This window comes from Saccostrea cucullata, unplaced genomic scaffold, assembly GCF_032062105.1.
Source record: "Saccostrea cucullata isolate Sc308-1 unplaced genomic scaffold, CSIRO_AGI_Scuc_v1 ctg35, whole genome shotgun sequence".
Lineage (NCBI taxonomy): Eukaryota > Metazoa > Mollusca > Bivalvia > Ostreida > Ostreidae > Saccostrea > Saccostrea cuccullata.
Window position 1 is genome coordinate 268,440 of NW_026930622.1, and position 20,340 is coordinate 288,779.

At 34.5% G+C, this 20,340-nt stretch overlaps 1 protein-coding gene and 1 long non-coding RNA gene across 2 annotated transcripts; both read left to right on the forward strand.

The window, feature by feature from the left end:
* The first annotated feature begins 1,963 nt into the window (after nucleotides 1-1,963).
* Nucleotides 1,964-3,215, forward strand: LOC134229298 (uncharacterized). The gene is made up of 3 exons (XR_009984156.1): nucleotides 1,964-1,981; nucleotides 2,796-2,921; nucleotides 3,146-3,215. It is a non-coding gene; the product is annotated as an uncharacterized LOC134229298 (long non-coding RNA).
* Nucleotides 3,216-9,451: 6,236 nt separating this feature from the next.
* LOC134229299 (acyl-coenzyme A thioesterase 8-like) lies at nucleotides 9,452-14,320 on the forward strand. The gene is made up of 6 exons (XM_062711015.1): nucleotides 9,452-9,762; nucleotides 9,975-10,120; nucleotides 10,218-10,443; nucleotides 12,654-12,811; nucleotides 13,125-13,316; nucleotides 14,062-14,320. Exons 1-6 carry the CDS (start codon nucleotides 9,554-9,556, stop codon nucleotides 14,157-14,159), a joined length of 1,029 nt encoding a protein of 342 aa, XP_062566999.1. The 5' UTR covers nucleotides 9,452-9,553; the 3' UTR covers nucleotides 14,160-14,320.
* The last annotated feature ends 6,020 nt before the right edge of the window (nucleotides 14,321-20,340 follow it).

The window sequence follows — 20,340 nt, forward strand, 5'->3', positions numbered from 1 at the left end:
GAGTAATATGGATGACGAGAATTATCACGGACTGTTCTGTCATAAAAAGATTTTGATGACCATGGCTTATATGGGTTAAAGCTTACAGACATTTATATGTAACCATCAAATTACTAGTATCAATCCATCCACCAATAAAATTCATGATTATAATGTAGAAATTATGTAACTTGCACACAATACTTTAACTGATTTTTTTCCTGCACATCAAAATAATGTCTTAGCATTGGGGAGGGGATCCTGTAAATGCGATTACTTCTACGTTTGATCAGGAAATTCATAGCAATATAGTCATTTCTATGAATGTTTTGCTATAAAGATACAAGCTATTTATAGCCGAAGAATTTTGGTGTCAGAGCTTTTTTTCTGAGGAACAGTATAAACTATTAATTAAACAGTGTTATGGAAAATGTGCCTTGCCTTCTGTAAAGTTAACTTGACATAAAAACTACTAGTATATAAATACCAATTTATGCTTTTTAAAATTGGAATATTTTTTTTTTCCTACTTACTTTTACATACCCCAATATCTGAATGTAACGAGATACCGACTGCTCAGGGCTTCTTTGAATACAATCTCATGCCCTGCCCTGACAGTGATATACCTTCAACACAAGTACTAGATCATTACCCCCCACCCCTCCACTCTTTACCCCCACCCTTTTTCCTAAAAGTGTAAGATGCTGTATAATCTAAACCCCCACCCCTTTCCTGAAAGTGTATGATGCTGTATCATTTATCCCCTCCTCTCTTATATGAAAGTGTGAACGTGTACGACGCTGTACCATCCCCCCTCTCCGTCCCAACAGTGTAGGATGCTGTATCAATCATTCCTCTTCCCCACACTGTAGGATGCTGTTACAAATATTCCCCCTCCCCACAGTGTAGGATGCTGTATCAATCATTCCTCTTCCCCACAGTGTAGGATGCTGTAACAATCCTTCCCCCTTCCCCACAGTGTAGGATGCTGTATCAATCATTCCCCCTTCCCCACAGTGTAGGATGCTGTATCAATCATTCCCCTTCCCCACAGTGTAGGATGCTGTAACAATTATTCCCCCTTCCCCACAGTGTAGGATGCTGTAACAATTATTTCCCCCTCCCCACAGTGTAGGATGATTCATTCCCCCTCCCCATGGTGTAGGATGATGCATTCCCCCTTCCCCACAGTGTAGGATGCTGTATCAAGTATCCCCCCTTCCCCACAGTATAGGATGCTGTAACAATTATTTTCCCCTCCCCACAGTGTAGGATGATTCATTCCCCCTCCCCATGGTGTAGGATAATGTATTCCCCCTTCCCCACAGTGTAGGATGCTGTATCAAGTATCCACCCTTCCCCAAAGTGAAGGATGATGTATCATGTATCCCCCTTCCCCACAGTAAAGGATGGTTTATCAATTATTCGAGTCCTCCTTCCCCACAGTTTAGGATGCTGCATCATTTAACACTCCCCTCTCTCTTCCCGTCTCGACAATGTAGGATGCCATATCATTTAACGACAACTTTATGAGGAAATAAGTGCAAGAATAAGTAGTTAACAATAGTATATACGAATATGTTTAACAGCCTTATAGTGATTCACTTTGTCCCAAAATTATATGAAATATATTATCTCCCTACATATAAACTATCATCCATGAAAATTAACCATTCCTTGTCATAAACCCACAGCTTACAGTAAGAGACATTTTGAACATACTCAGTATCTTAGTTGTAAACATCTCTCTCTCTCTCCTTGTTCTTCTCTCTCTCTCTCTCTCTTCATCTTGAACTTGACATCGAAGCTTTGATTCTAATGAAATCTTGAATGAGACAGATTCGGCGATGATCCCTATTTTTGTGGGCGTGGTTTTGGTTGCTATGTCCCTTTCCGGGGGTCCCCACAGATTAGGATGTCCTGTATCAGGGACATCAAACTCCTCTGTCCCCACAGTTTAGGTGTCACATTTAACACCAACTCTCTGTTACGCTAAAAGGGCGTAAGTTCCTTTTTTATATTTTAACCAACAAACATAAATCAAAATTGAGTTTATTTCATTTTCTATGTTTTAATTTTTTAAATTTTTTTTGATAAACTGTATACATTAGTAAAACAGCAATAGAGACATGAGGTTTGACTAACAGACCTATAGTTTTCCTCCCAGCCGATTGCTGATTCTGCGAATTAAAAAATGGGGAGGGGGGAGGGGGCTGGGTTGGGGATTGATCCTCCCTCCCGAATCCAGTAATTACAAATATTGTCAAGGTATAACCAATACATTGTTTTGTTGTTTTACAGAAATATAGATATATTTAATGCGAGAAAAACAGGTGTTATGCTAAGATCGTTATCAAAATATGATTTGAAGTTTAAATTTCAAATCAATTCAAATTTCGATTAAAATGAAAACACTGTATTTTTTTTCTTTCTTGTAAAAAAATTTGGTAATCATGATAATTGACAAATCTGAGGAGAGGGGGGGTCATATCTTCGTTTTTAAATAAGAACAGAAATTATTTAAAATTTTGGTACCCGGTGGACTAGCTGTAGATCTGTAGCGTTATCGTTTTATATATTTGTCTTTGACCATAACGCTACAGATCCCATAATGCAAAAAAGGTGCAATTTACTGATCTGCAGCTACTTGAGGACAGCAACCGTCCTCAGAAATGAATGTACCTATAGATAAAAACTCAATTTTGGATCGTTCAGAAGATTCCACTTTTGTGAATATTATTTGTCTCTTATGCACCAACACTGGCGTCCACATTTTTTTCTTTATCAAATACCTGAATATAATGTATATTTTGTAGTAATGTCGGCATTCGGGATGTCGGCCCGTGTGAAGAGAATAGAAAATGTCGCTGTAACCGAATAATGATTGACGTATGTGGATATAATGGAATACAGTATAATAACCCGTGTCTGGCCAGATGTCAGTAAGTCTTTCTGTCTGTTTCTGGCAATTGGTTTTAAACGTTAACATTATTCATAGAGTATGTTTTGTTTTGTTTTTTTTTTAAATAAGAGCTAGATTGATTGGTAAAAATCTGAAAATTCGTCAATTTATGAATAAAATAAATTACACAAAAAATGCTGTATATATGTGATTTTGCGTCTTTCAATTTTTTATAGTTGAAATTCATGTTGTGTTCTTTTTCAGTGGAGTGGAAAATTTTACCCTCGGAAAATGTGATGTAATTCTCTGAAATAAAAACCAGTCAGTAAAAGAATGGAATAATTTTACTTTTGAAAATCTGTAAAAACCGACGGGTAATATTCATAAGAGAGAGGTAGGAAAGGGAGAAGGGGATCCAAATATAGAAGAGAGTGCAATTACCACCCCACTTTACTGTATGTCAGTGTTGTAAATTTTAAATTTCTTTTTTTTTTGCTTGGAAGTAAATACAAAATTTAACACATAGATACTTTTCAAAACTTACAACATAATAAGCTTAACTGTAATGATTTAAGTGAACAATTAGTTTTTGAGAAAAAATTTAAAATGTGGAAAGTTTACAGACGGCGGACGACGGACAACAGGTGATCAGAAAAGCTCACTTTCGAGCATTCAGCTCATTTTTTGACGTGACCTCACAATTTTACCTCGTTTTTGCATCACTGTCTCTTGCAATATATGAAATAATTCTTGTGTCAGAGTACAAAAGTTTCATTTTAACATTTTAAAAACGCCTTCTTTACCACCTGCAAGAAGGCATTTTTAAACATGTCTTTGGTTAAGATAGAACAATTAGTTTTTGAGAAAAAAATTAAATTGTGGAAAGTTTACAGACGGCCAACAGGTGATCAGAAAAGCTCACTTTCGAGCATTCAGCTCAGGTGAGCTTAACAAGCGACTTTTGAAGTGAACCATAACAAATATATGACCCCCCCCCCCCCCCCCCGCCTCTGAAAATTTTTGTTAGTCACAAAATGCAAAAACAAAAAGCAAGAAATATAATAATCAAAGACTACGAAATCATGTACGTATTTTGAAAATTTTTGTGTTAGTAAAAAAGAGCACCATTTTACCTGTTTTTGCGTCACAGCTTCTCTTCAATCATATATGAAATAATTCTTGTGTCATATCAATTTCCTCTACATTGTTTGTCAGGCAAAGAGGAGAAGTAGGTACTTGTGCTTGAAGACAGATGATAAAAGGGTTACCGGTTTGTAGAAGGGTTTAACATTTACGAACACCTGCAGACTCCCGAGGGGAAATCTCAGAGCCAAATTTTTTTTCTTCTCAAATTGATAGATCCGTTATATAGGTCAATATAGCCGCAAAATTTTTGTGAAAAAACAAAGATAAACGACAAACTGATTTTTAAAAGTTAAATGAGTGTTTTTTTTACCTACTAGTATGTTGTAAAAATTTTCTAAGCATATATTTCAAATCATAGAATCTTAACCAAAATATATAGCTTTCAAAAGAAATGAGAATATTCCCAAAATATGATAAAATAAACAAAAAATGGATGTCTGGATTAGTATATATTTTTGGACCTATTTTGGTTGTAAATGATTGTATAAATAAACTTTCTAAAATATTAAAAAATTGTAAACGTTCTATGATGTTCAAATTTGACCTTTGTAACTGTCCTTATTAATGCTATACAAAATCAGCTTTAAATCTCCAAACATTTTTTAAACTTAATGAAAAATTAAAAATTGTGCGGTTAAAATTGTTTATTTTACTTTAAATAGGACTTAAGATCAAAGCAATATTCTCTTTATCTGTAGTGTTTGTATGAGAAAGTTTAAGTACGGAATGAAAATTACAAAAGTTTTAAAATAATAATTATAATTCTGACATTTGATAAATGGCTAAAATTTTATTTTGCCCTTGAGTCAAACTATGAAAATATCTTTAGCTGTCTTGCTGTCAATAATTATATTAAGTAAAACAATTAAGGAGAACACGTTTTCTGCTAAGTATTATCACTGTTGAAAAAAAAATCGTGATCAGGGACAGTAGCCAAGAAAAATCGGATTTAAAATTTTCATGGTTTTTTTTTTGTATATATATGTTCAATACATCCGGTCACCGTTTTGAAGAAGGGACACTTGTAGCAATGTGTCAACCTTTCCTCCTCAAAAATAAGTAGAGCAATTATATTGCATTGGAGGGGGGGGGGGTGGCTCTGGGGGAAATCGCACTCTATAGCTACTACACAGAGTAGGAATTCCCCCCCCCCCCCCGGAAAACTTCAGGTGTGGGAATCAATTTCTTAAAGCCAAATGGGGGAAACACCAGCCAGGTCAATGACCTTGACTGTGACATATATGCTAAAAATAGCCAGTTTTTAAAAAGAATTTTGGGTTAGAGCAGTTTGCCGGGGGGGGGGGGGCATAGTGTTTCACAAACACTATATATACAAGACCGGTATGTTTTAAACATTTGTTCGTTCTCGGTCTCATTGATCTAGAGCTAGCGTTGTCGTTAAAGGTACTTGGACACAGATTTGAAGTTATTATTTTCTCTATAATATTACGACTTATATATTTTAATAGCATTTCACACAAAAATTAATTAAAAATCTTATTTCATATAAAAGATATTAAAATTTTAAATTTTTTGGCGTGTTTGATTGACACATCCTTGCACTTTCACAAATTAATTTTATTCTTAATCCTTAGGAAAAGTGGCAATCTCGTTGTGTATTAATGAAAAATATTAATACTATAATCCAGAAAATTCAGAGGAGATATGGGCAGCGGAAAGGGCAAAAATTACCATAATGAGAAAACAAACAATTAATTTAATTTCAATGACCATAAAAATTTAACAAGTGATATACAATGCATAATCAACAGACGTTTTCGAACAACAAATATACATTAAAGCAAAACCAACGTTTTTGTACGTAACAAACATATATAATGCAAAACCAACAAGCAACTTTGCAGTACAAACGTACATAAAACACGACAAGCGAAAAAAACTTAACAAACGTGCACGCGGTAAATCTATCTTTGACTCCGGGCTTCTCGTTTTTGTTTTAGTTTTTTTGAGGGGGGGCGATTTCTATTTTGTCGGTGCTCTTCAAACTTCTCAGGCATATTTCCTTTTTAAATGAATTCAATAATATGTAAAAACTTAAACAACTTTGCGTATTTATTACTGAATCAGCAGTATCACCTGCCAAAAGAGGTAAATGTAAGGTAGTTGTCCTTTACACATCGATACAGAGAGACGTAGAAAGTAAAGTTGCATAGACACAGATTTGGATTTAATATTTTCTTATATATTGTAATAGTATTTCATACAAAAATATATTAAAAATCTTATTTCATCTAAAAGTTATTAAAAGTTCAAACTTTTAGACGGGTTTGATTGACACATCCTTGCACTCTCGCAAATTTTAATTTTATTCTACTTCAGAAAAGTGGCAATCTTGTTTCAGTAACTTTAAGATGAAATGAAATTAACTTCAAATCTGTGTCCATGTATCTTTAAAGATATTAAAAATATATTGATATTGAGAAGATATTTCTTCTCAAAAAGATGGAATTAGTATTTCAGTGAGAATTGTTGATGTTGAAAAAAAAATGAACATTTAAATTCTATAAAAATTCATAACATCAATATGATTTGATTTCAAATAAAATTTTTACTAAAATTTTCATTAAAATATCTAAATCTAACATTGTACTAATGGTAAAACCATGCAAAATGAAAGTATTGCATTGTTATACATTGACGTAGTGCTTATCGTTTTCGAAAGGAGAGGGTAACCAGAGAGAAAAAATCAATCTATTAAACTGAAAAAAGATTTTAAAAACTTGACAAACAAAAAGGAAATTAAAGTGAAGTAGCCCAAACTCGAAATCCTATTTCGTGGGCGAGGGTGTGTGTGTGTGTGTGTGGGGGGGGGGGGGTGTCGGTTCAACTCCGTGACTTTCAGTACCAATTTTTCTTCCTAATACGTATAATTAACGCCCCCCCCCCCTTTTTTTTACCCTTTTGTAATATTGGGAAATGTTGCTACGTGCCTGTCATATAATATGTCACTGTAATATAGATTCTTGTTATATCTAAAGAATTGGAGAGAACCAATTTATGTAACAATAACAAAATAAAAAATGACGAAACGGCATTCAGGAGAATGAGATTTTATTTTCCTTTTATGTAAATTCTTTTCTTTTATTTGAAATATTAAGGATAAATTATCCCCTCTCCACCCAAAAAAGGAAAAATTAAAGGGGGATCCGAGGAAGAACCAAGTCCATGCTGCAGAGCGTGGGAACATAAACATGATGAAGCCAAGAGTTCTATACGAAAGAAAAAGAGTGGTGAATTTTTGTGCATACAATTTATTTTGCATGCAAATGAGGGTTTTCATTTCTTAAAAAAAATATATACATCAGTTTGTTGTTTTTAATTGCGATTCTACGAAAAAATCGGTATCTTTTTTTCAGTGGATTTCGCATTTATAGCTGAGTACTAGATTTACCGCTTTTTGACAGTTGATACTGCGGACGCAAACTTGTTAAAGTTTTTATATATACATGTATTAAATGTAATGATTTTTGAAACCTAGAAATGTGCCTCAGCCCTGAGAAGTGTGAAGAGTTTCTGTGCGCCGACAAAAGGGAAATCCAACCCAAAAAAAACAAAAACCGGGACCGTCGGGAGTCGGGAAGACTAGATTTACCGCTTGCACGTTTGTAAAGTTTTTTTTGCCTGTCGTGTTTTTATGTACGTTTACTGCAAAGATGATTGTTGGTTTTGCATTCATATATGCTTGTTACCTACTTGGTCGTTGGTTTTGCTTTAATGTATATTTGTTGTGCGAAAACGTCTGTTGATTATGCATTGTATATCATTTGTTAAGTTTTTATGGTCATTGAAATTAAAATAATTGTTTGTTTTCACATTATGGTAATTTATGCCCTTACCGCTGCCCATAGACATGTTCGAAAGCAAAACAAACACACAATATATTGTCAGTCCGTGCAGTTGTGGTAAGCAAACTGTGACGATTGAACGCACCCGGTGAATTCTAAATATAAACAATAACAGAACTCGAGCCCTGTTTACAAAAACTGTGTACATAACACGAGTGTGCTCGATTTGCTAAACTCTGTAAGCAACCCTTAGTTAGGATTGATTGATTGATTGTATACTGTTTAACGTCCCCCCTTAGTTAGGAATGACGATACTTGTGAAGGAGTTTTGTTTTCTAACATGTGTACTCGGAATAAAACTATTTTTCTGGATAGAAGTTTTAATATTTCTTATTAATACACCACAAGATTGCCACTTTTCCTAAGGATTAAGAATAAGGTTAAAATTTGTGAAAGTGCAAGGATGTGTCAATCAAACCCGCCAAAAAATTTCAAGTTTTAATAACTTTCAAATGAAATAAGATTTTTAATTAATTTTTGTGTGAAATGCTATTAAAATATATATGTCGTAATATTATAGAAAAAATATTGACTTCAAATCTGTGTCCAAGTACCTTTAAATCAACTCATTACTACCAACATATTGGATTAAAACTACTTTATAAAACATGTAACTAAGAAAAGATGAAAGAGCAAGTTGCTATCCACATTTACTTTTTAAAGAAATTTTGATCCGTTTCTTTGCATCTATTAAAAACAAGATGTGTTTAGGAAACACTGATGTCCCTGTATGACAGCGTTTGGCGAAGGTTGTACTTTCTCAAATGCAAGACAAAAGTCCATGGAATGGGAATGAAAAATGTTGTTACCCAGAGAAAGAATTCGTTCTCATTGAATACTAGTATACCTGTGGAATATGAAAGCCTAAACACTAACTAATAAAAAGCTATGGCCAAGGTAAAAGTTTGTTTTTTTTTAACAAAGGATATAATAAAAGGTAACAAGGAGAAGACCTTGTCATAAAAAAAATCACATGTAAATTACCTAAGCCCTAGCACCAACTACCAATAAATTATGGCCAAATTTAATATTTTCAAAACTAGGTCAAATTCCAGTGTCAAGTTCAAAATTAACTGCATCAATTTTGTATACAGTATAAATATATTTGTAAGTGTTAATTTTAGCGAAATTTTATTTTCATTTTATTGGGCGTATTGTAGAAATACCGAGTAAAAACACATAAAACACAAATTACATCGTCCTGGAACAATGCGCCTATATGATATTGACCTTAGAGTCAGACGCGATCTTCGTTAACAATTAAATACTGCTTATAATTACAATTTTGAAAAGTTTTTCCGGTAAAGTCTTTTCTCATCTAAAATACTTTAAAATTAACATGAAGTATTTCGATGTGATGGATAACAATTAGGCTAAATACAGTACTGCTTAGGTATATAATTACAATTTTGAAAAGTTTTTCCGGTAAACTCTTTTCTCATCTAAAATACTTGAAAATTAACATGAAGTATATTTTCGATGTGATGGGTATCTTAAAGTTTAACTTTTTAAAAATTGCAGGAAAATAAATCGGGTTCGGCATACACATGACATTGTACTTTCATCTTCATATTAATCCTCTCTTAATCTGCATGATGTAACCGTAAACTACAATTTCATTCATACAGTTTGCAATCAGAACTGAAAATAAGTAACCGGGATGCTTTGGACTAGTTTTCGTAAATTCCAACAGGTATCCCATGTAACCCAATCCCTGGTGCAGCTCTTGAATGCGGAGGGCAGCAGCAGACAACTTTCTAGGTCACTTACTAGAACGATGGCATCTGGTACAGTGACGATGTCCAGAGACAACGAGGACCTGGCCAGATCTTTCCTTAAGTTAGAAAAAATCGATGTCAATATATACAGGTGTGTTTAAATAGTCTATTTACTTGTAACTGACACGTTGTACGTAACATTGTACAAATAACTATTTGTTCTGTATGGATAAAAAAAAGATCTGAAGATGTGGTCTGAACAGCGAAATATGCCTAAATATGAAAATTACCTTTAAAAGTCTTGATACTCTACGTTGAGACTGAATTGCACTTATATATATATATATATATATTTCTCATTAGAGCTTCATCTAAGAGCCTTTGGCGGCCAGTTGGGTCTAGGTTTGTTTTTGGTGGACAGGTAGTTGGTCAGGCTTTAACTGCAGCATTCAACACAGTGAAAGATGAACTATTATTACACAGTCTTCACTGTTACTTTCTAAGGGGAGGTAAGGAAATGTCTTTGTTTTCTTTCAATTATTTGAATATTGCCAAACATCTTTTGATAGGTAACCAGTATGATTGTATTTATTTGTTTTATTCAAGGCAATAACGAAAAACCCATTTTGTACCATGTGGATCGGACAAGGGATGGTAAGACCTATACGAGTCGTAACATCAAAGCCACACAGGAAGGGATCCCTATCTTCACAATGCAAGCTTCTTTTAAAGTAGATGAAACAGATCCATTGGAACATCAGTTTGAAATGCCAGTGGTTCCCAACCCTGAAGAATTAATTAGTTCTAGAGAATATATGAAAAATAGGCTAGAGTAAGTATTACTGTTGAATTGTTAATGGATGTATGTTTTTATGTCCCCGTAATCAAAGGTTTTTGTCCAGTCCATCTGTCTGTCTAGCTGTCTCTCTGCAAGAACACTAACCCTGCCCATAAATTTTGAGTGGATGGGGTTATGGCTTTCATGTTGTCTTGTATTCCTTGTGGCAAGACCTTTCTTCAGGAAATAACAAATTTGACCTCATGACCTTTGGATTTGACTATTTCTTGCAAAGAATTACCAAACTTAAACCTTGGTCCTAACTTTTGAACAGTTGTTGCTAGGGCTTTCTAACTTCAACTGTTTGTTCATTATGGCACAACCTTTCAATGGATGTAAATATTTTTGACATAGACCTTTGAGTTTGACACACTTTAAACAAAAGTTTAAGTTGGCCATAACTTTAAACAATATGTACAAGGATTTTCATATTTCATAGGTGTATTCCTTGTAATTAAATCTTCTTTTGGATACCAACAATTTTGACCTGTTTACCTTGAACTGGAGAGTTTGTCTTCCTTTTACAAAACTTTAACATTTGCAGTAACTTGTTAACAGTTGGCTAGGGATTGCTACTGTACAGCAGGAAATTAACTCGCGGGGTTAATTTTTGCTATATTCGCGGAAAAAGAAATTCCGCGAATTCAACGTACAGTGAATAATTCTTTAAAAGTTTTATAAGGATAAGTTGAAATTTTATTATTTTCTGTGATTAGCTGTAGACTGTCTTTATAATGATGCGAGTGTATGGATCAATTACAAACATGTAGTTGTAGGTGTTTTTAAAACTTATTAATCGTTTGATTTATTTCTATAGCTAACGATTAATTTTGCCATCTAATAGAAGTAATTATGTAATTATTTAAAGTAAAACATGTTTGTTAAATTTTACCAGTGCGTATTACTCAGTCATTACCTTTAATCAAGGCATTTACGTAAACTGGGTAACGACAATAAATTAAATTCATTATATGATTAAAAGTTCAATATTTTGACTACGGTATAATTTTATTTCTAATTTGGACCCGGAAATAAAGGAATCTAAATGCGTAACATAATTTTTACTTCAAATCAGGATCAGTGCGGTGTGTCGTTATTATTCAATCGGGCTTAAAATCGACACAATAAATAGACTTGACTTTTCTGTCTGATATGCGAGATATACATATACAGACTTTCGTAAGACAGAGACAGAGGAAATATCAGTTCACACAATATATACACACTGTACCTACAGAAAAATGCTTGCAAGTACTATTTCAGAAATGTATGATTTCCCTTTCCGCGAATTCAAACGACCGCGATTTGCTGAAAATTGAACAAATCGCGATCTTTTCCGACCGCGATTTTAACCTGCTATACAGTATTAATGTACCTTGATCTTGGAGTTTGACACTTTTTGAAACTTTAATTTTGGTCATAACTTAAAAAAGGTAAGTGATTGGGCTTTCATATTTCAAATATATACCGTTTAAGTGGAAATTTTAGCGAGACGCAAATTTAGCGATTTGTCCTTAGAAATTGATATTTTATTTTTAGCGAGATGTTATTTTAGCGATATTAAAAAGCTCATTAAGAAGCTATTACAAATAAAGCGCAATTAAGTTTTAGCGATATTCAATTTTGGCGATCTTGGCACTCTCACTAATAATTCCAAAATTAAATCCTAGCAAAAAATTCTGCTTTTATGGTATTCATTGACACAAGTCCTTTGTTGGGTAACAATATTTTAATCTGTTGACCTTGGAGTTAGATTTGCATTTGAGAAACTTCAAATCTCTACATAAGCTGTGATATGAGAACATCAGTGTTTCACAAAGACATCTTATTTTAAGTTAGAATTAAAGATTACATTGAATGAAATCTTTGGTTTGCCAGTCCAATGCTTTACCAATTGAGGTAAAGGGTTAACCCACTAGCCCAAGCTTATAGGAATCCATGTATCTTAACTGAAATTAAAATTGGCACCTTGTATATATATACATGTATAGCTAATACAGTACAGACATATGGCATACAGAATAAGATAAAGTGCTGATTGTGCCTACAAAGTCACACATTACCGTTAAAACTTCATTATTAATAAGTTTTTTTATGTGTTGAATTTAATGAAAAATCTACAAAGATAATGCTACTCATATATGTCTGATTTATGAAAGTTCAATATCTTTCATATAGGCTATGTATAATTATTTTTTCCTTAGAACAGAGGAGATGTCAGATTCTGAGAGACTGTTAATCAGTGAATACCTCACCCAGTCCCTACACATAGAGTCCCGTCCTATAGATCCCCAGCTTTACCACGGCCAGAAACAGGGGGAAGCCCGGCGCTATGTCTGGGTCAGGGCCATTGAAAATATAGGTAGGACAGACCTGATATTGAGCTTTGTCAGACGGTGTTACCCAAGGTTAAAAAACTTTCTTATGTTAACTTGGATTTTCACCTTCATATTTCAAATAGATCCATTAAAAACACAGTTCTATTTATCATCTGTTCAAATCATGTTAATGAAATACACATAGTTCTCCATCTATTTTTTTATTTAAAAAAAAGTCTTATTTTATACATTGTACCTGTTTATATATGATTTTTAAAAACATTTGAATGCCACACTATAAGAGCCTCCTCCTTGTGTTTACAGGGGATAACATGATCCTTTTGTATACATTTACAGGGGATAACATGCAGTTACAGCAGTGTGTGGCAGGATTTATCTCCGACCTGGCTCTGTTAGGGGCCGCCAAGCAGCCTGCTCCAGTGGGGCACCAGTTAGGCTTCATTACGTCCTTAGACCACAGTATGTGGTTCCATAACACATTTAGAGCTGAGGAGTGGATGCTGTATGAAATAGAGAGCCCTCAGTGTGGTAAGTTCTCTGTGTATTAGAAAGGGGAAAGAGGGAGAAGATGCAGATTTTATAAAAATACAGATAAGAATAATATATAAAGGTTCTTAATTGTAAATCTCTATCTGCACAGTCAATGCAAATACATGCATAGTGAACTCCTTTGGATGACCAAAGTCACCTTTAATACTTTACACAAAATTTGTATTTATACCCCCTACATATGAAGTTCAGGGTGCATACTGTACGTGTACTAAAAAAAGTGGGCTTCATATTTTAGTGGACAAGAATGCGTTAATTCATGATTACCGCTAAGAAATCATTTACTTATACAAAACAAGGCATGAACATGTATAGGGCTAATTCATGATTACGCTAACAACTCTATACCCCTTGATTACGCTAAATTTTGAATACATCAATTCATGTACACGTACAGTATTGGAATCACTTTGTCTGTCTGTCTGTCTGTCCTTCTGCATTTGGACATTATTTTGTCTGGACATGTTCAAAGAGACTAATACCAACTCAATTTGCCATAAAAAGATGTTTTCATAATGATTTTACATTTTTTTTTCTTTCTTTTACAAAACTGTTATCAATTTAAGGAAATTTATGTATGATTTAGATTATAAGCAGGTATATATTTTTTTTTATACTTGTATGGTAAGTTTCTAATCCCTTACTCTGAATGTTTACACACAATCCTACCCATGTCAGAGGTAATTGGGGTTTATAAAACCTTTTAAAACCTTCTTTGTTTCAGGTAAAGGTAAAGCCCTAGCTATAGGTCGTATCTGGAGGAGAGATGGAGTGCTAGCAGTGTCAATGGCTCAGGAAGGTGTATTGAGATCTAAGATTTGATCAGTGGTTTATATACTTAATTTATTTCCTTGTCAAGCATTACACATATTTAATTAGCTATATGTTGTATTGAGTGACTTATTTCACTGTGAATGTGATGTGAGTATTTTAACATTTTAGTTGGAACATGTTTTTTTGTTGTCAAACACCTTTTTTATTGTTTTATAATTTGTTTAAGTATGAAATAAATTATGAGCAAAATGAATTTCTAAATTATGATACATGTATAGTTTTTAAACAATGTTCATTTGATTTTGTCATTTTGTATGGTGATAATATTAATTCTTGAAGAATATTGATCAAGGTAGATGGCAACTAAAAAAAAAAGTGCAACATACCGGTACTTTACTCAAAATGGCATTAGTTTTGCTGACCAAAAAATTCTGTTTTCTGCTAACATCAAGCAAAAGTGCTTACCTGAAAGGGGGGGGGACAAAAAACCTCTATGTAGCTTCTCTTAATCAAACTTTGTCTTCTACTAAATTCTTCCTTGTACTTGCTTCTTTATCTCTTTGTGGTTGTATGACATTCAAGTTTTGTCATAAATATTTAGTAATTGTTTGTATACAGTAAGGATATTGTATTTTTTTTTTAAATGGAAAGTTAAATTCCAAGAGAATTGGTTTGGTTTCTTTAGAGTTTGTCATGTCTTATGCTGTGTCCATTTTATGATAACTACCTGAATTTAGAAGAAAGGAATCAAATTTGAAATTTTGAAGTTTTTCCTGCCATTTAAAGTAAACTAAAGTTGTCTTATAATTCACAGATTTAGAAAAAAGAGGCCAGGGGTATCATTAGAATTAGACATTTTTCATTTTAACAAAAAAAGATGAAGACAAAAAATAAAATTCATCTCTGCAAAGTTTTGTTAAGCATACAAGTATCAAAACAAGATGCATTTGTAAATCACTGATGCCCCATGTATGGCAGCTCAAATGAAAGTTAAAAGTTTCTCAAATTCAAGTTAAACTCCAAGGTCAAGAAATCAAAATATTGGTAATCAAAGAACGATCTTGTAACAATACTCAGGTGAAGACAAAAGCCCTGGCACCAACATGCTAGATTATTGGTCAAGAATAGTTTTTTTTTTCAAATGAAGGTCGATGGTCAATGATTAGATTGCTGAAGGAAAGGCCACGTCAAAAGAAATGATACTGTATATGAAAGTCCTAGGTCCAACCATTCAAAAATTAAAACCGAGGTTTACGTTTTTCCAAAGTAGGTTAAACATCAAGAAAAAAGGATCAAAATTATTGGTACCCAAGGGAAGGTATTGTCTCTAGAAATACATAAGTGAAATGTCCTAGCTCCATCCATTCAAAAGATATTGACAAGGTTTATGTTTTACAATAGTAGGTCAATCTCAAAGGCCGGGTCAAAAGGCCAAAATTGTTGAAACCCTTGGTAAGCTCATGTAACAGCAAAATATAACTGTTAATGAAATAATGATGAATGAAATGAAATTAATGAAATATTACAGCCCTAGCACCCACTGTTCAAAAGTTATGTTCAAGGTTGAAGGTTTTCAAAAGTAGATCAAACTCCAATATCAAGGTCAAAATTGGTTATACCCAAAGTAAGGTAAAGTCACTATATATTTTAAAGTTATGGCCAAGATTGAAGTTTGGTAAAATCTTGCAGAAATTCCAGAGAGAATATACTACTTTTGGTACCAATATATTTAATTTGCATTTTAATAAGAAAAGTTTAATTTTTGCTATGTTGCCATACGGGGGCATCAGTGTTTTACAAACACATCTTGTTTTTTTGTCCCCCGCTTTCACAATATCGAGGGGACATTAAATCTCATTCGTCTGTCCCTCAGTCTGTCCGTCTGTCTAGCTGTCCATCCATCACAAAAACTTTAACCTTGCCCATAACTTTTGACTTAGTGGAGCTATGACTTTCATATTTCACATGTGTATTCCTTGTAACAAGACCTTTCGTTGGATACCGCCAAATTTGACCTTGACCTTGGAGTTTGACCCACTTTTACAAAAAAAATTCCAAACTTTTACTTTGGCCATATCTTTTGAATGGTAGAAACTAGAACTTTCATATTTCACATATGTTTTCTTTGTGGCAAGACCTTTCATTGATTACCAACAACTTTGACCTTGACCTTGGAGATTTCTGTACTTATGAAAAAACTCTAACCTTAACCATAACTTTTATACATCACATATGTAATTCTTGTGAGAAGACCTGTCGTTGGATACCAAGAACTTTGACTTTTTGAATTTTTAGCTCACCTGAGCCGAAGGCTCAATTGAGCTTTTCTGATCACATTTTGTCCGTCGTCCGTTCGTCTGTCTCTCTAGCTGTCCGTCCGTCCTTCTGTAAACTTTTCACATTTTCGACTTCTTCTCAAGAACCACTGGACCAATTTTGACCAAACTTGGTACAAAGCATCCTTGGGTGAAGGGGAATTTAAATTGTCCCTCACAAGGGGAGATAATCAAGAAAAGACAAAAATAGGGTGGGGTCATTAAAAAATCTTCTTCTCAAGAACCAATGGGCCAATAAAGCTGAAACTTATGTGGAAGCACCCTGGGGTAGTGTAGATTTTAAATTGTTCAAATCATGACCCCCGGGGGTTGGGCGGGGCCACAATGGGGAATCCAAGTTTTACATAGCAATACATAGGAAAAAAATTTGAAAATCTTCTTCTCAAGAACCACTGGGCCAGAAAAGCTGAAACTTATGTGGAAGCATCCTGAGGTAGTGTAGATTCTAAATTGTTCAAATCATGACCCCCGGGGGTAGGGCGGGGCCACAATGGGGAATCCAAGTTTTACATAGAAGTATATAGGAAAAATCTTTGAAAATCTTCTTCTCAAGAACCACTGGGCCAGAAAAGCTGAAACTTATTGGAAGCACCCTGGGGTACAACTTGTTCAAATCATGACCCCCGGGGGTAGGGCGGGGCCACAATGGGGAATCAATGTTTTACATAGAAATATATAGGAAAAATCTTTGAAAATCTTCTTCTCAAGAACCATAATGGACCAGAAAAGCTGAAACTTATGTGGAAGCACCCTGGGATAGTGTTAGATTCTAAATTGTTCAAATCATGACCCTCGGGGGTTGGGCGGGGCCACAATGGGGAATCCAAGTTTTACATAGAAATATATAGGAAAAATCCTTGAAAATCTTCTTCTCAACAACCACTGGGCCAGAAAAGCTAAAACTTATGTGGAAGCACCCTGGGGTAGTGTAGATTCTAAATTGTTCAAATCATGACCCCCGGGGGTAGGGCGGGGCCACAAAGGGGAATCAATGTTTTACATAGAAATATATAGGAAAAATCTTTGAAAATCTTCTTCTCAAGAACCACTGGGCCAGAAAAGCTGAAACTTATGTGGAAGCATCCTGGGTAGTGTAGATTTCAAACTGTGTAAATTATAATCATTGGGGTAGGGTGGGGTCACAATATGTATTACAAGGGGGAAATCTGGTAAAGAACAGAATGGTCAAAGATTCTCAGGTGAGCTTGTGGCCCATGAGCCTCTTGTTGACCTTGACCTTGGAGTTTGACGTACCTTTCAAAAACTTTGACCTTGGTCACAACTTTTTAACAGTAGATACTATAGATTCATATATCATATATATACTCTTTGTGGCAAGACCTTTCATTGAATACCAACATCTATGACCTTTTGACCTTGATCTTGGAGATTTCTGTACTTGTGAAAAAACCTTAATTTACCTTGACCATAACTTTTGAATGATCAAGGCTAGCTAGGGCTTTTATACTTCACAAATGTAATCCTTGTGAAACAACCTTTCATTGGATACCAAGAGCTTTGACCCTTTGACCTTGGAGTTTGAACAACTTCTCAAAAACTTTGACCTTGGTCACAACTTTTGAACAGTAGATACTTGGACTTTCATATTTCAGATATGTATTCTTTGTAGCAAGACCTTTCATTAGATACAAAATAACGTTGATCTTTTGACCTTGACCTTGGAGATTTCTGTACTTATGAAAAAACTTTAACCTTGACCAAAACTTTTGAATGGTAAGGGCTAGGGCTTTTATACTTTACATATGTAATCCTTGTGAGAAGACCTTTCATTCGATACCAAGAACTTTGACCTTGAAATTGGGAGTTTGACCTACATTTCAAAAACTTTTACCTTCGCCTTAACTATTAAACGATTACTTAGGGTTTTCATCCTTCACACATGTATTACTTGTGACCTTTCTTAAGAAATCATCAACTCAGACCCTTTCATCTTGGAGTTTGACCTACCTTTCAAAAATTTATCCTTGACCATAACTTTTGAACAAGTGATGCTTGGGATTTTGTATTTCACAATCGTATTTCTTGTGAGAAAACCCTACTTAGGTTAATAATATATTTCATTTGCATTTAAGAAAAGTTTAATCTTCATTATGTTGCAATACAGGGTCATCAGTGTTCCACAAACACATCTTGTTCCTTATGCTGAGAAGAGATAGGGCTTTCATATTTGGCATGTGCATTATCGTACCTGTGACAAGATATTTCTGAGCATGCTATGATTTCTTACCCCTTGACCTTGACCTTATTTAAAAAAAAATCAACTTCAGTGATAATTTCTAAATAATTGACATAAGATAGGGTGTTGATATAAGACACAATATGTCATAAAAAAGACATCTCACCCGAAAGACACCGAAAGCGGGGGACCACAGTTCTTTGAATTTGCTTGTTTAAAATAGAAAGATGCCTTTTCTGTACATGAAGCATGATCTTGATTGAAAAAAACACTCATACTTTGACTGATTGGGATTTTTTAGCTCACCTGAGGCAAAGGCTCAAGTGAGCTTTTCTGATCACATTTTGTCCGTCTTCTGTTCGTCCATCCTTCCGTCTGCATCCGTCTAGCTGTCCGTCTCTAAACTTTTCACATTTTTGACTTCTTCTCAAGAACCACTAGGCCAATTTTGACCAAACTTGGTACAAAGCATCCTTGGGTAATGGGGAATTAAAATGGTTAATATGAAGGGCCTAGCCCCTCACAAGGGGAGATAATCAAGAAAAGACAAAAATAGGGTGGGGTCATTAAAAAATCTTCTCCTCAAGAACCACTGGGCCAGAAAAGCTGAAACTTATGTGGAAGCATTCTGGGATTGTGTAGCTTCTAAATTGTTCAAATCATGACCCCGGGGGTAGGGCGGGGCCACAATGGGGAATCCAAGTTTTACATAGAAATATATAGGAAAAATCTTTGAAAATCTTCTTCTCAAGAACCACTGGGCCAGAAAAGCTAAAACCTTTGTGGAAGCATCGTGGGGTAGTGTAGATTCTGAATTGTTCAAATCGTGACCCCTGGGGGTTGGGCGGGGCCACAAAGGGGAATCCAAGTTTTACATAGAAATATATAGGAAAAATCTTTAAAAATCTTCTTTTCAATAACCACATACAGGTCCAGAAAAGGTGAAAAATATTTGGAAGCATCCTGGGATAGTGTAGATTTTAATTTGTCCAAATTATGACCCGTGGGGTCACAATAGTTATCACAAGGGGGAAATCTGGTAAAGAACAGCATCAGTCAAAGCTTCTCAGGTGAGCGATGTGGCCCATGGGCCTCTTGTTCAATGTTACATTCGTAGAAAAATCCAAAGAAAATGGATTAGATTGGATATGAGATGAAAACCATTATTAGAGCTAGTAATAATAGGCATTACCAGGTAAAGTCTCTTATGCAAGAGTTATAGTGTAATTATCATGTGCTCCCAGACTGACTGAATATTATTCTCATATACATATATTCCTTAATTTACGCTAAAGTCTTGTAGCATCCCCCTCTTTCTGGTTTCTCACTTTGGAGACGTATCTGAACTTTACAGAAATTTTCATTATCGGCAAATGTGAACATATTAACATTTGTAAATCATTCATGAAATATAAACTCATCCGTAAAATCCAGAGTGGATGTGTCTTATAAACGTGACTGCATTGATCATTTACATGTACCTCCAAATAAATTGAGAATCTGATATTTTAATCCGATAAATCAGAGATTGCAGTCATCTTCGCTACATTTGCAGCTAACTGTTAATAAACTATCCTAGATGAGCATAACGTAGACTTTTTTTTTCTAAAGGCAAAACTAGCTGCAATTTACAAACGTATTGTTCTCTATGCAGTTTGGAGTAAGCTACCTTAGAAGTGTGTCATTATACTATGAA